The 15091-nt window shown below is 36.4% G+C and overlaps 1 protein-coding gene across 1 annotated transcript; it reads left to right on the top strand.

Moving 5' to 3' along the window:
* The first annotated feature begins 1256 nt into the window (after positions 1–1256).
* ITM2A (integral membrane protein 2A) lies at positions 1257–14787 on the top strand. The gene is given in 7 exon segments (XM_070289669.1): positions 1257–1367; positions 5311–5442; positions 5716–5913; positions 6143–6257; positions 6466–6633; positions 6782–6903; positions 14686–14787. Coding segments are annotated over 7 exon segments (948 nt in total).
* The last annotated feature ends 304 nt before the right edge of the window (positions 14788–15091 follow it).

Genomic DNA, 15091 nt, shown 5'->3' with positions numbered 1-15091 from the left:
TGGTGACTGTCAATACCTTCCAGTTATTTTAATAAGTATATGAGTAGAAGGGGGATTCTGCAGCATAAGCTGGATTTTTTTTTGTAAGTGTTATTACTTTCACAAAAACAGATCCCTCTACTGTCTCAGGCACCAGGAATAAACCCTTTACCACTACTACCCTCAGTCACCAACTTCCACAACATGAATTTCATACAGTGAGGTTCTGTATTATTGTCACCAAATGCAGAACTGACTGTTAAGAAACAGCATGTGTAAATGTGTCAATGATGATTTCTAACTCAGTCCCTTTGAGATTATTGTTTTTCTTCTCACTAGATCTGGGTTAGCATCTGGCTAGATTTTCTATCCTCCACCCATATTTCTACCTCCTGAAACACATAGCTACACACACACAACCCTGCTTTTTTCCCAATGGATTTCATAGCTGGTAGCTGAAAAGAAACTAGTTTTGCGCTGAGATCCTGGTCTCGATTCCCTGTCCTGGGAGATTAAAAGATCTGGATTATTTCCTAGATTTTCTATGAGCTTTACCTGCAAAACGGGATTTAAGGAGGTAGGTGTCCTGTATTTCTGATTTAGGATTGCTCTGGGATAGGAAATTATTTTTTTTTTAAATGTCAAGTAATGAAAAAAAATGTGTTGAGAGAATGAACCAAGTAACTCCAAACATGCTCTGAGTGTTCTTTAAAGGGACTATATTATTGTAAAGTTACAGAACAGTCCTGGAACTATGCTTTCGGGTCTTGGGTGGGTGCAGAGAGGAGGAAGCTTGAAATGATGCCAAGTTACAGTTCTTGGCCCTGTGGGTGGCCAGGTCCACTTTTAAGAAACTAAAATCAGGGTCAAGGGCTATTGTGGCCCGGACAGAGACAAAGAGATAGGACACAGCATGCTTCCTTATCTGATGGAGCAGAGAGATAGGTGGGAGCACGCTTGAAGTTCAGGTAAGGAGTTCTGAGTCTCAGGCCATCGGCTCCACCCCATTTCTTTTCTACCACTGGCAACTCCCACTTCCATTCCAGCACTTGGACTCCCTCCTTGTCCTTGCTCGGCCCTTCCCTAAGCCCGCCCATGGTCTCCCATCCAGCTTGAGACTGCGTCTCAAGTATACCCAGACCTGGGCTCCCAGCAGTGTAAAAGCAGGAGAGGAGAAAGAAGGTGCTGCTCGGGCTAGTGCTATCTTGTCCTCCTCCAACCTGCAGCCCAGAACACTGATTCCAGCAGTGCCTTACCGCGCAGTCCAAAGATTCACCATGGTGAAAATTGCTTTCAATACACCCACAGCAGTGCAAAAAGAGGAGGCGCAGCAAGACGTGGAGGCCCTTATAAGCCGCATGGTCCAAGCTCAGATCCTGACCGGCAAGGTAGCAATCCCTACTCTTCCCCTGACTGCCTGCTACAGTCCAGAAGGCAGGGTGGGGGTGGTTTGTGGAGAAGGAAGGGAAAAGGTGGAAAAGGAAAAACAAAAACAAAAACAAAACCTACTCTGCAGTTTCTGTGTTCCCTGGCAGTGCTCCCTGCACTCTCCGTTGGCTTTGCCCAGTCTCCCGGATTCTGTCTATCTGCACCATCTTCCGCTTGTGCTGCTTGCAAGCCCCTTAGCATCTCAGCGCTTTGCGCGGGGTTCCCAGATTACATTGTACATCGCCGAGGAATATTGGAGGGAGTTTGAAGAGAAGTCCTGGAACCAGATGTCACCTTCTCCTGGGGGACATGTGGGTGGCTAGGGATCAACGAGGAGGGCAAGTCACCCCAGTCAATTCCAAGGACACACATTTTCCACAGGGGGTGGGGTGGATATGCAGAATGAGCAAGGACACGAGATTTAATTCTTCTTTCTTCCCTTTGGACGTGTATGAAGTTCTAGGAATCTAAATCTTTCTAGGATCGCTGAGTGCTTGTGGAAGTGGGAAGAGGTCAGCTTTGATTGGCTGCAGTACAGATTGGAGCAAGTGTCTGTCTTCCCCCTACCCCCTCCAACTGGTGTATATTTTCAGTTTCTCCTGGCCATAGGTGACCTTAAGCTGTGCCGCCTCCTTCTCTTTTGGTAAAGGAACTGCCATAACTGAAGTTGGTCTTAATTCGAATTTGAGATGTCCAGTGTGCCCTCTTACTGCAAAATCCTTGTGTTTTCCTAGTGGCATTTCCTGAAGGAAACATTCTTCTTCTGTAGAAGAAATGTTGAGTTTTTTTTTTTTTTTTTCCTCTCTCTCTTTTTTCCTTTCTAGTACAGTACTTCCTTTTTGAGCGATAGCCCCTCTGCTCACCCTCCCCCACTGAAACATCTGAAACAGGTCTGACCTTGTAATGTAATCTTCTAGTATTGCCAGTAACTGGGGAAGTTTCTCCCCTGAAAATGTTAGCCATTGTCTATTTATTGCATTTTCTATTTCCTTTAAAGATTTAGCATGTTTTCAGTGTTTGTAAACTATTCGTCATTTCCCTTGGTAAAATTTCAATGTTAAAACGTACAATGGTATATATTTTTTTCTTGTTCTATAAAATCTGTACAGTATTGGAGCTTACAGATCTGCCCCAATTTGCCTTGTTCTCTCTACAAAGTCTTTTGCATTCAGAGTGGAGATTTGAAGAGACCTTTAAATAAAAAGAGAATCCATGTAGTAAAACTGATTATGCACATAATTTGAAATGCTAATGAGCCTTTGCAGAATTTTTATCAGGGAAACTTTCAATAATTAACCCAGCAATCAAACTAGCTGTTGTTTATTGCACATTTCAGAACTCAAAAACACCCCCTTGTATTGAGGATTTTTTTGTAAATGATAGGTCAAATATGTAACTGTCCTACTTTACTTTGTAAGGGGAAAAATGGACAGATTTTTTGCAGAGGTCTAATTAGATGCCAGCAGTTAAGTATAGTCACAAAATAATATTTTTTTTCCCCTCATCACCACAAACTCCATGATTTGTTGAATTCAGCTAATATGCAAGCAATACTTCTACTAGGCCTGTGATGTTATGTAGAATAAACAAAACTGAGTATACACGCTGTGATTATATTTCTTTATTAGGTAATGAAATTCCCACAGGATCCTGACTTGGCCACTGTAAAACACTGATTCACTGATTCAATAATATTTGACACATTGTATTGTAATATATTGATAAGTTCATAGGAAATTGAACATGACAAAATAGTATGTCAGAGGTTGTGTACAATGACTTTAAAAAAATGTTCAGAGGGAAATGAACTGTGGTGAGAACCCCCACCACACTGAAGTCTTGAAAATTTAAATGAAAACAAAATACTGATTCCTAGTCCATTCTTCCATCCATGGGCAATTAGATTGTTTCCATATCTTACCTACTATGGTGGGAAATTTTATGAAATGGACACTATAGTACTTAAACCTTGCTTAATAATAAAATTCCTTAAATATTGAAGGGAGAAATAAAATTGAAGTGCAGATTTCTCTTCTCACATCTCAGTGAAAAGAAACAAAAATAAATTCCTTTGCAAATTTCAGAGTAAGTCATTTTTCTGACTTATGAACATGTCACTTCATTTTTTTGGACATCAGTTTAATCATCTAAAATATAATTTCTAAGCCTGTAGCTCTAGATTACAGGTATTCACAATCATAATTGATAATATTTGTAGTATTTATCTAAGGTTATTTTTTAATAAAAATAATCTAAATTTCTGAAAATTATTAGGACACAGAAAGCCTTCCAGTCTTATAAAGTATTAATAGAGGGCTTAAAAATGAATAAATTTAGGTAAGAAAATATGAATATTAAATTTATTTTAATTTTAAAGAGAAATAATTTTTAAACAGTTTATGAAATGATTGGCTCTCCTTAGAATCCGTATTTTTGTTTTCACCAAATTAATTAAAGTTTAATTAGTATTAAGTAGTTATGGAAAAGAGGTAATGGCCTGAAAGACTAAAACAATTCTATTTATATACCAATTTGAACAATTATTAAAGAATAAATTTGCTGACTTTATTCATTCTACCTTTCACTAATATTGCTGCTTAGGACATTGTGACTTTAAAGAATTGAATTGAAGGGCCCCTTCCACTGCCCTGAGAAGAGTACAAAGTTAATTGGTTGCTTGTTTACTTTGGATTCTTTTGTTCCAGTTACTAAACAAATTATGCATGCATGCTAAGTTGCTTCAGTCCTGTCAACTCTTTGGAACCCCTTGGACTGTAGTCCTCCAAGCTCCTCTGTCCATGGGATTCTCTAGGCAAGAATACTAGAGTGGGCTGCCAGGCCCTCCTCTAGGGATCTCTTCCCATCCCAGAGATCAAACCTCATCCATTGGCAGGATGGTTCTTTACCACTAGCTCCATCTGGGAAGCCCAACCAAATGGTAGATTTAACAAAATTTTATAGTCGCTTTTGCACACACAGTTTTGTTCCTAAGTATCAATGTACTTTAAACCTAGTGTTTTACCCAGAATGTAAAAAAATGTTATTTTATTAAAAGCAGTACTCAGACATATAATATTGGATGACATTAGGAAGACCAATTTCTCATTAAAATTAGTAGAAAGTTGCTTTATAAAACAAGGAGCTCAGCCTGGTGCTCTGTGACAACCTAGAGGGGTGGGATGGGATGGGAGTGGAAGGAAGGTTCGAGAGGGAAAAGACATATGTATATTTATGGCTGATTCACATTGTCATATGGCAGAAACCAAACATTGTAAAGCTATGTAAACACACTGTAAAGCAATTATTCTCCGATTAAAAAAAGTTATGAAATAAATTTTGTCTCCAATATTTTAATTTATAAAATAGGGGGAAATGGTATACGCCTAATTTATAGAATTCCTTTCTTCCTATAGAAGTTAATTTTCAAAAAACAGCTTTCTGAAAATCACTTAATAAACCAAAGGTTGTTGATTCACTTTTAATTTGGCAAATAAGTTGATATATAAAAAATACTAAAGAAACTATTGTATTCCAGAAAGTTAGTAATTATATCACTGCACAAGTCCAGAAAGTAACGGGTTCCATTTATTTAAAGAGGATAACTTATTGCATAAATGCATGGTTATTTTCAGCTGATTTTAGAAGTATATACTTTGAAATAACTTTATATTTGAATTTGGAAATGCCAGAAAAATAAAAAGGTTATTATAAATTGGAGATTGTCACTTCTATTAAAAATCAAGAAGTGTCTTGAAATGATTTTTAGGCTAGGGTGACTTAACATCTATCTAAAATATTTTGGGTTTAAAAGGCAGTAAAATGTATAAAAAAGCAACTATGTGTCTAAAAGCACAATTTGTTTTCTTTGTTTGTTTGTTTTTAATTTTGCTTTTGAATAAATAGAAACTCCGAGTTGCCACCAAGGAAAAAGGCGGTTCCTCTGGGAGATGTATGCTTACTCTCTTAGGCCTTTCATTCATCTTGGCAGGACTTATTGTTGGTGGAGCCTGTATTTACAAGTACTTCATGCTGAAGGTAATATTAATGAAAGTTATTATCTTTTGGATTACTAATTGTTACATATTTAGTGGAAACAAATAATTATGTGATGGCCACAAGAGAAACAATTTAGGGAAAATTTTCAAATTACCTTTCAGAATAAAATTGATTTGTCTTCATGGTGATGACTGTAATCAACAATCCTCAGCTTGACAACTGGAACAACAAACTGATTTGAGCTTGAGAAATGGTTTAAATGTCAAGGTAGTGAGTGTTAGAAAGTTTTGATTGTCACCTTTTGTCTTTTAGAGTACCATCTACCATGGAGAAATGTGCTTCTTTGATTCCGAGGCTCCTGCAAATTCCCTCCAAGGAAAGGAACCCTACTTTCCGCCGGTGATGAAAGAGGCTGACATTTGTGAGGAGGACAACATTGTAATCATTGATGTGCCTGTCCCCAGATTCTCTGATAGTGACAATGCAGCAATTATTCACAACTTCGAAAATGTGTGTTTCTCATTCTTACAGATATTTCTGAATTTTTTTCCTTAAATGTATTGGTATTAAATATGTTGATAAGTGTAACTTTTTGCAGCAGAGCCTTTTTCATTCTTTTGCTATTGAATATACATTAATTGACTTTGAAAGGTTGTAGATGCTTGTTCTAATGGTCATTGAAAAATCTGCAGCATTGATACTCTCTAAATCATACCTAATATTTTCCCCTCCCCAACAGGGCATGACTGCTTACCTGGACTTGCTGCTAGGGAACTGCTATCTGATGCCCCTAAATACCTCCATTGTTATGCCTCCAAAGAATCTGGTGGAGCTCTTTGGCAGACTGGCAGTATGTATTTTGGATGTCAACTCTTCCAAATAATATTGCTTCCACATTTTAAAAAATAATTACTTGAGCCAAAACATTCCAATTCACTGAAATAATTTTCAAATAAAAGATATTTCATGAGCTTAAACTGTTCTAAAAGTAAAGTCTATATTAAAAGTGTGTCTGCTATAGGTGAGAATTTAAATAATGGTTTTAAGAATTTCTCATTTCAGGCTTTAAAAAAAATTTGAGTGGCAAATAGCTGCTTCACATTTATGTGGTTCATGAAGATCTGGTTGCTGTAGAAGAAATTCATGATGTTAGTAACCTTTGCATATTTGTTTACCAACTTTACAACAATCACAAGTCCTTCTGTCTTCGTAGAAGAGACCTGTTGCAGGGCAGGCAATTTATCTCCTCCTTCACCCTATGTTATTAAGACAGTGAAAGAGAGTAGGGGTGGAATATAGGGAAAGTAGAGAGCAAATTTAGGTATATTTTTATTTACACAAAAATGAAAAAGCCATTTTTTTGTGCATTTCCTCACAGGTTTCAACAAACGTGCCATTGATAAGTGCTGGAGACCGAGATCTGTTAAGAGTAAAAGTCAACAAGAAATGAGCTTATTTATTAATAGGATCAGAGATTTACTATATGACTTCAACATTAAAGTGTGTGGGATACTAAAGATATTTATTCATGCATTTACTCTATGGCTTATATTTTTTAAAGGGAGGAAAAAAAAAAAAAACCTAGTAACCACTTCAAGCTTTTGTCAATTTTTAATTTAATAGGCATTACTAGTGGAACAACAGACTGGTTTCAAATAGGAAAAGGAGTACGTCAAGGCTATATATTGTCACCATGCTTATTTGACTTCTATGCAGAGTACCTCATGAGAAACGCTGGACTGGAAGAAACACAAGCTTCTGGAATCAAGATTGCTGGGAGAAATATCAGTAACCTCAGATATGCAGAAGACACCACCTTTATGGCAGAAAGTGAAGAGGAACTAAAAAGCCTCGTGATGAAAGTGAAAGAGGAGACTGAAAAAGTTGACTTAAAGCTCAACATTCAGAAAACGAAGATCATGGCATCCGGTCCCATCACTTCATGGGAAGTAGATAGGGAAACAGTGGAAACAGTGTCAGACTTTATTTTTCTTGGCTCCAAAATCACTGCAGATGGTGACTGCAGCCATGAAATTAAACGACCCTTACTCCTATGAAGAAAAGTTATGACCAACCTAGATACCATATTCAAAAGCAGAGACATTACTTTGCCGCCTAAGGTCCGTCTAGTCAAGGCTATGGTTTCTCCTGTGGTCGTGTATGGATGTGAGAGTTGGACTGTGAAGAAGACTGAGCACCGAAGAATTGGTGCTTTTGAACTGTGGTGTTGGAGAAGACTCTTGAGAGTTCCTTGGACTGCAAGGAGATCCAACCTGTCTATTCTGAAGATCAGCCCTGGGATTTCTTTGGAAGGAATGATGTTAAAGCTGGAACTTCAGTCCTTTGGCCACCTCATGCGAAGAGTTGACTCATTGGAAAAGACTTTGATGCTGGGAGGGATTGGGGGCAGGAGAAGAAGGGGATGACAGAGGATGAGATGGCTGGATGGCATCACTGTCTCGATGGATGCGAGTCTGAGTGAACTCCGGGATTTGGTGATGGACAGGGAGGCCTGGTGTGCTGCGATTCATGGGGTTGCAAAGTGTCGGACACAACTGAGCGACTGAACTAAATGGAACTAGTTGTTTGAAATGGCAATGAAATAATTCTTACCTTTTTCTTTTGAATTTATGAGATTTAGATATCTGAAAGCAGCATCAATGTATTAGCTACAACACTGACAATGATTCATCCTTTGTATGTGTGTGTGTTTCTAAGTAAGCTCTTTAATCATATAGTAAAGAATGTTTTAAATTTAAAATATTTAAATTGTTTGACCTTTTTGTGTAAAGCATGCCAAATTGCTCAACCTTGTTAAGTTTCATTTTGTTTCTCATTTTGTGCTACTTTCCTGAATTTAGAAATTATATCTTTACATTTCTGTTTGGTGTTCTGTAATAGATCTGTTTTATATGTGAAAAACTTTACAAAAGAAGTTATTTTCAATATTGCAGTGATTCTTTTTTCCTCACCGATAACAGTATTGTGAAATCCACAAAACTATTTAAGTACTGAATGCTATAAGGAATTTAGGTTGTATAAATTCTAGAAACCTATAATAAATTTTACCATATTCAACTAGTGCTCATTTGAGGGACACATAGTATGAACAATTAGCATTACCTATTAAGCTTTGGTATACCTGCAATAACTCTAAAATTATGAACCTAGCTTTGCCTTTACTCCTGTGTATGCTAAGTCTCTTCACTCATGTCTGACTCTTTGTGACCTTATGAACCATTGCCTTCCAGGCTTCTCTGTCCATGGGATTTTCCAGGCAAGAATACTGGAGTGGGTTGCCATGCCCTCCTCCAGGGGATCTTCCTGACCCAGGTATTGAACCTGCATCTCTTACGTCTCTTGCATTGGCAAGCAGGTTCTTTAACACTAGTGCTGCTGTACACATTTATATTTTACAATTTCATAGTTTAACCTCTTTTTGATATTATATCAATTACTCATGTCTAAAGGCCCCATAATTGGCTTATTTGTAAATTCAATTATTTGTTAAGAGCCTTCAAGTCTATAGCAATTTCTGACCTTTAATGTACTTCCTTTTTAATAAAAATGTAAGCAATCATATGCAACTACAATAGGTCAATAAGAACTCACCATGGATGAGATGTTGATGACTTTTGATAACTTCACATGCTGTGATCTCTATTCTAAGAGTATAAACTCCATATAAAGGGGCCTATTACTTTAGATCAGCAGTCCCAATCTTTTTGGCACCAGAGACTGTTTTTGTAGGATACAATTTTTCCATGAATTGGTGGTGGAGAGGTGGTGATTTCAGGATGACTGAAGTGCATTTCATTTATTGTGCACTTTGTTTCTATCGTTATTACATTGTGATGTCCATTCTGAAGGAGATCAGCCCTGGGATTTCTTTGGAAGGAATGATGCTAAAGCTGAAACTCCAGTCCTTTGGCCACCTCATGCGAAGAGTTGACTCATTGGAAAAAACTCTGAAGCTGGGAGGGATTGGGGGCAGGAGGAGAAGGGGATGACTGAGGGTGAGATGGCTGGATGGCATCACTGACTCGATGGACATGAGTCTGAGTGAACTCCGGGAGTTGGTGATGAACAGGGAGGCCTGGCGTGCTGCGATTCATGGGGTCGCAAAGAGTCGGACATGACTGAGCGACTGAACTGAACTGAACTGAATGGAAGCGAGCTTTTCAGTGCTTTTGTGACAATCTCAAGATAATTCGCCTTGACTTTAACCTATGGAGATTAAATGTATACTTTAATGTATGGAGATATGAAGCTATCTCAAACATTCTTTTTTTTAATCTATTTATTTTTTAATTGAAGGATAATTGCTTTACAGAATTTTGTCTTTTCTGTCAAATCTCAACATGAGTCTGCCATAGGTATATATATGTCCCCGCCCTTTTGAACTTCCCTCCCATTTCCCTCCACATCCCACCACTCTAGGTTGATAAAGAGCCCCTGTTTGATTTTCCTGAGACATACAGCAAATTCTCATTGGCTATCTATTTTACATATGGTAATTAAAGTTTCCATGTTACTCTCAACATACAACTCACCCTCTCCTCCCCTTTCCCTGTGTCCATAAGTCTATTTTCAATGTCTGTTTCTCCACTGTTGCCCTGGAAATAAGTTCTAGAGTACCATTTTTCTAGATTCTGTAATGTACATTAGTATACAATATTTATCTTTCTCTTTCTGAATTACTTCACTCTGTGTAGTAGGCTCTAGGTTCATCCACCTAATTAGAACTGACTCAAATGTGTTCCTTTTTATGGCTGAGTAATATTCCATTGTGTATATGTACCACTACTTCTTTATCCATTCATCTGTGAATGGGCATCTAGGTTTTTTCCATGTTCTAGCTATTGTAAATAGTGCTGCAGTGAACAACAGGATACATTTGTCTTTTTCAGTTTTGGTTTCCTCAGGGTATATGACTAGGAGTGGGACTGCTGGGTCATATGGTGGTTTTATTCCTTTTTTTTGTTTTGTTTTGTTTTTTTTTAAGGAAGCTCCATACCATCTTCCATAGTGGCTGTATCAATTTACATTCCAACCAACCATGCAAGAGCATTCCATTTTCCCCACAACCTCTCCAGCATTTATTGTTTGTACACTTTTTGAGGATGGCTATTCTATCCAATGTGAGGTGATATCTCATTATAGTTTTTATTTACATTTCTCTAATAATGAGTGATGTTGAGCATCATGTGTTTGTTAGCCATCTGTATGTTTCCTTTGGAGAAATGTTTGTGTAGGTCTTTTACCCGCTTTTTGATTGGGTTGTTTGTTTTTCTGGTTTTGAATTGCATGAGTTGCTTGTATATTTTGGAAATTAATTGTTTGTCAGTCTTTTCAGTTACTGTTATTTTCTCCCATTCTGAGGGTTGTCTTTTCACCTTGCTTATAATTTCTTTTGCTGTGAAAAACTTTTTAAGTTTAATCAGGTCCCACTTGTTTATTTTTGTTTCCATTACACTAGGAGGCGGATCATAGAGGTTCTTTCTTTGATTTATGTCAGAGATTGTTCCGCCTATGTTTTCCTCTAAGAGTTTTATAGTTTCTGGTCTTAAATTTAGGTCTTAATCCATTCAGAATTGATCTCTGTGTATGGTGTTAGGAAGTGTTTTAATTTCATTCTTTTAGATATAGCTGTCCAGTTTTCCCAGCACCATTTATTGAAGAGGCTGTCTTTGTCCCATTGCATATTCTTGCTTCCTTTGTAAAAACTAAGGTACCCACAGTTGCATGAGTTTATTTCTGGGTTTTCTATCTTGTTCCGTTGGCCTATATTACTGTTTTTGTGCCAGTACCATATAGTCTTGATGACTATAGCTTTGTAGTATAATCTGAAGTCAGGAAGGTTGATTCCTTCAGATCCATTCTTCTTTCTCAAAACTGTCTTGGCTATTTGGGGTCTTTTGTGTTTCTATATGAATTGTGAAATTTTTGTTCTAGTTCTGTGAAAAATGCCATTGGCAATTTGATAGGGATCACATTGAATCTGTAGATTGTGTTTGGTAGTATCATCATTTTCACAATATTGATTTTTCCTACCCAGGAATATGGAATATCTCTCCATCGGTTTAGATCATCTTTGATTTCTTTCATTAGTGTCTTATAATTTTCTGTGTACAGTCCTTTTGTCTCCTTAGGTAAGTTTTTTCCTAGATACCTAATTCTTTTCTTTGCAATGGAGAATGGGATTGATTCCTTAATTTCCTTTTTTTCTAATATTTCATTGTTAGTACATAGAAATGCATATATTATATGCATTTAGAAATCACTGGAAAATGATTCCTGTGTATTCATTTTGCATTCTGAAAGTTTGCTAAATTCACTGATTAGCTCTAGTAATTTTCTGATACTATCTTTAGGGTTTTCTATGTACAGTATCATGTCATCTGAAAATAGTGAGAGCTTTACTTCTTTTCTAATCTGGATTCTTTTTATTTTGTTTCCTTCTCTGATTGCTGTAGCTAGGGCTTCCAGATCTATGTTGAATAATTGTGGTGAGAGTGGACACCCTTTTCTTGTTTCTGATCTTAGGGGGGATGTTTTCAGTTTTTCACCATTGAGAATAATGTTTGCTGTAGGCTTATCATTTATGACCTTTACTATGTTGAGGTAGGTTCCTTCTATGCCCATTTTTTGAAGAGTTTTTTTAATCATAAATGGGTACTGAATTTTGTCAAAGGCTTTTTCTGCATCTATTGCGATTATCATATGGTTTTTATCTTTCAGTTTGTTAATATGGTGTATCACATTGATTGATTTGCATATAATGAAGAATCCTAGCATCCCTGAAATAAACCCAACTTGATCATGGTGTATGAGCTTTTTGGTGTGTTGCTGAATTATGTTTGCTAAAATTGTGTTGAGAATTTTTGCATCTGTATTCATCAGTGATATTGGCCTATAGTCTTTTTTTGTGTGTGTGTTGTCTTTGTCTGGTTTTGGTATCAGGGTGATGATGGCCTTGTAGAATGAGTTTGGAAGTTTTGCTTCCTCTGCAATTTTTTGAAAGAGGTTTAGGAAGATAGATAATAGCTCTTCTCTAAATGTTTGATAGAATTCTGTGAAGTCATCTAGTCCTGGGCTTTTGTTTTTGGGGGGATTTTTGACCACAGCTTCAATTTCAGTGCTTGTAATTGGGTTGTTCATAATTTTTATTTCTTCCTGGTACAGTCTTGGAAGATTGAAAGTTTTCTAAGAATCTGTCCATTTCTTCCAGGTTATCCATTTTATTGCCATATATTTGTTCATGATAGTCTCTTATAATCCTTTGTATTTGCACATTGTTTGTTGTAACCTCTTTTTTTATTTCTAATTTTGCTTATTTGATTATTCTCTCTTTTTCTCTTGATGAGTCTGGCTAAAGGTTTGTCAATATTGCTTACCTTCTCAAAGAACCAGCTTTTAGTTTTATTAATCTTTATTTTGGTTCTTTCATTTATTTCTGCTCAGATCTTGATGATTTATTTCCTTTTGCTAATTTTGAGGGTTTTTTATTCTTCGTTTTCCATTTGTTTTAGAATGTTTCATTTAAGGCATGTGTTTCCTTATTAATTTTCTCTTTTGATGATCGGTCCATTGCTGTGAGTAGGGTGTTAAAGTCTCCTATTATTATTGTGTTACTGTCAATTTCTCCTTTTATGTCTGTTAGTGTTTGTCTTATGTATTGAGGTGCCCCTAAGTTGAGTGCATAGTAATTTACAATTGTTATGTCTTCATCTTGGATTGGTCCCTTGATCATTATGTCATGTTCTTCCTTATCTCTTGTAATCTTTCTTATTTTAAGGTCTGTTTTGTTTGATATGTGGATTGCTACTCCAGCTTTGTTTTTCTTCTCATTATCATGGAATAGCTTTTTCCATCCTCTCACTTTCAGCCTATATGTATCTTTAGGTCTGAAGTGGGTTTCTTATAAACAGCATATATATGGCTCTTGTTTTCCACTCAGCCAGTTTTTGTCCTTTGGTTGGAGCATTTAATCTGTTTATATTTAAAGTTATTATATATATATATATATATATATATATATATATATATATATATATGTTCCTATTGTCATTTTCTTAATTGTTTGCGGCTTAATTTTGTAGATCTTTTTCTTCTCTTGTATGTTTTGACTATATATGTCACTTTAAGATTTGTTGTAAAGCTGGTTTGGTGGTACTGAATTCTCTTAACTTTTTCTTTTCTGAAAAGCATTGATTTCTCCATCAATTATAAATGAAATCTTTGCTGGGTACACTAATCTTGATTGTAGGTTTTCCCTTTTCAGTACTTTAAATGTATCCTGCCATTCCCTTCTGGCCTGCAGTATTTCTGCTGAAAGATCAGCTGTTAAGCATATGGGATTTCCTTTGTATGTTACTTGTTGTTTTCCCTTACTGCTTTTAATATTCTTTCTTTGTGTTTAGGCTTTGTTAGTTTGATTAGTATGTGTTTTGGCATGTTTCTCCTTGAGTTTATCCTGTATGGGATTATTTGTGCCTCTTGGACTTGATTGACTATTTCCTTTTCCACTTTGGGGAAGTTTTCAACTATAATCTCTTTAAAAAAATTTCTCATACCCTTTCTTTTTCACTTTTTCTTCTGGGACCCCCATAATTTGAATGTTGGCACGTTTGATATTATCCCAGAGGTCTCTGAGACTATCCTCAGTTCTTTTCATTCTTTTTGCTTTATTCTGCTTTTCAGAAGTGATTTCCACCATTTTATCTTCCAGGTCACTGATTCATTCTTCTGCTTCAGATATTCTGCTGTTGATTCCTTCTAGAGTATTTTAAATTACAATTTCAGTAATTGTATTGTTTGTCTCTGTGTATTTATTCTTTAATTCTTCTAGTTGTTTGTTAATTAATTCTTTCATTTTCTCCATTCTGTTTTCGAGGTTTTTGATCATCTTTACAATCATTATTCTGGATACTTTTTCAGGTAGTTTGCCTATTTCCTCTTCATTTATTTGAACTTCTGTGTTTCTAGTTTGCTCCTTCATTTGTGTAGTATGTCTCTGCCTTTTCATTATGTATTTATTTATTTTTACTTATAGTATTTGAGATCTCCTTTTCCCAGCCTTCAGGGTTGAATTCTTTCTTCCTTTTGGTTTCTGACCTCTCAAGTTTGGTCCAGTGGTTTGAGTAAGCTTCGTATAGGGTGAGACTTGTGCTGAATGTTTGTTTGTTTGTTTGTTTGTTTCTCCTCTAATGAGCAAGGCTGAGTGAGGTGGTAATACTGTCTGCTGATGATTGGGTTTTTATTTTCTTTTTATTTGTTTAGATGAGGCGTCCTACTCAGGGTGCTACTGGTGGTTGGATGATGCCAGGTCTTGTATTTCAGTGGATTCCTTTGTGTGAGTTCTCAGTATTTGATACTCCCTAGGGTTAATTCTCTGGTAGTCTAGATTCTTGGAGTGAGTGCTCCCACTCCAAAGGCTCAGGGCTTGATTTCTGGTCAGGAATGAAGATTTCACAAGTGGTTTGTTATGACATTAAGTGAGATTAAAACAAATATCCAAAAACGAGAAACCAAAGATGAACTCCAGACAAATGACAATTACAAAATCAGGCAAATAATAATTAAAGTAACGGAATATACACATATACATACACATACATAAGCAAAATCAAACTGTCCAACAAAAGTGAAGTATAATAGATTGACCCAGCTAACAAAGAAAATAAAA

The sequence above is a fragment of the Ovis canadensis genome, chromosome X, assembly GCF_042477335.2.
Source record: "Ovis canadensis isolate MfBH-ARS-UI-01 breed Bighorn chromosome X, ARS-UI_OviCan_v2, whole genome shotgun sequence".
NCBI lineage: Eukaryota > Metazoa > Chordata > Mammalia > Artiodactyla > Bovidae > Ovis > Ovis canadensis.
The sequence above is the reverse complement of the archived record's forward strand: the minus strand, read 5'-3'. Positions and strand labels throughout refer to the sequence as shown.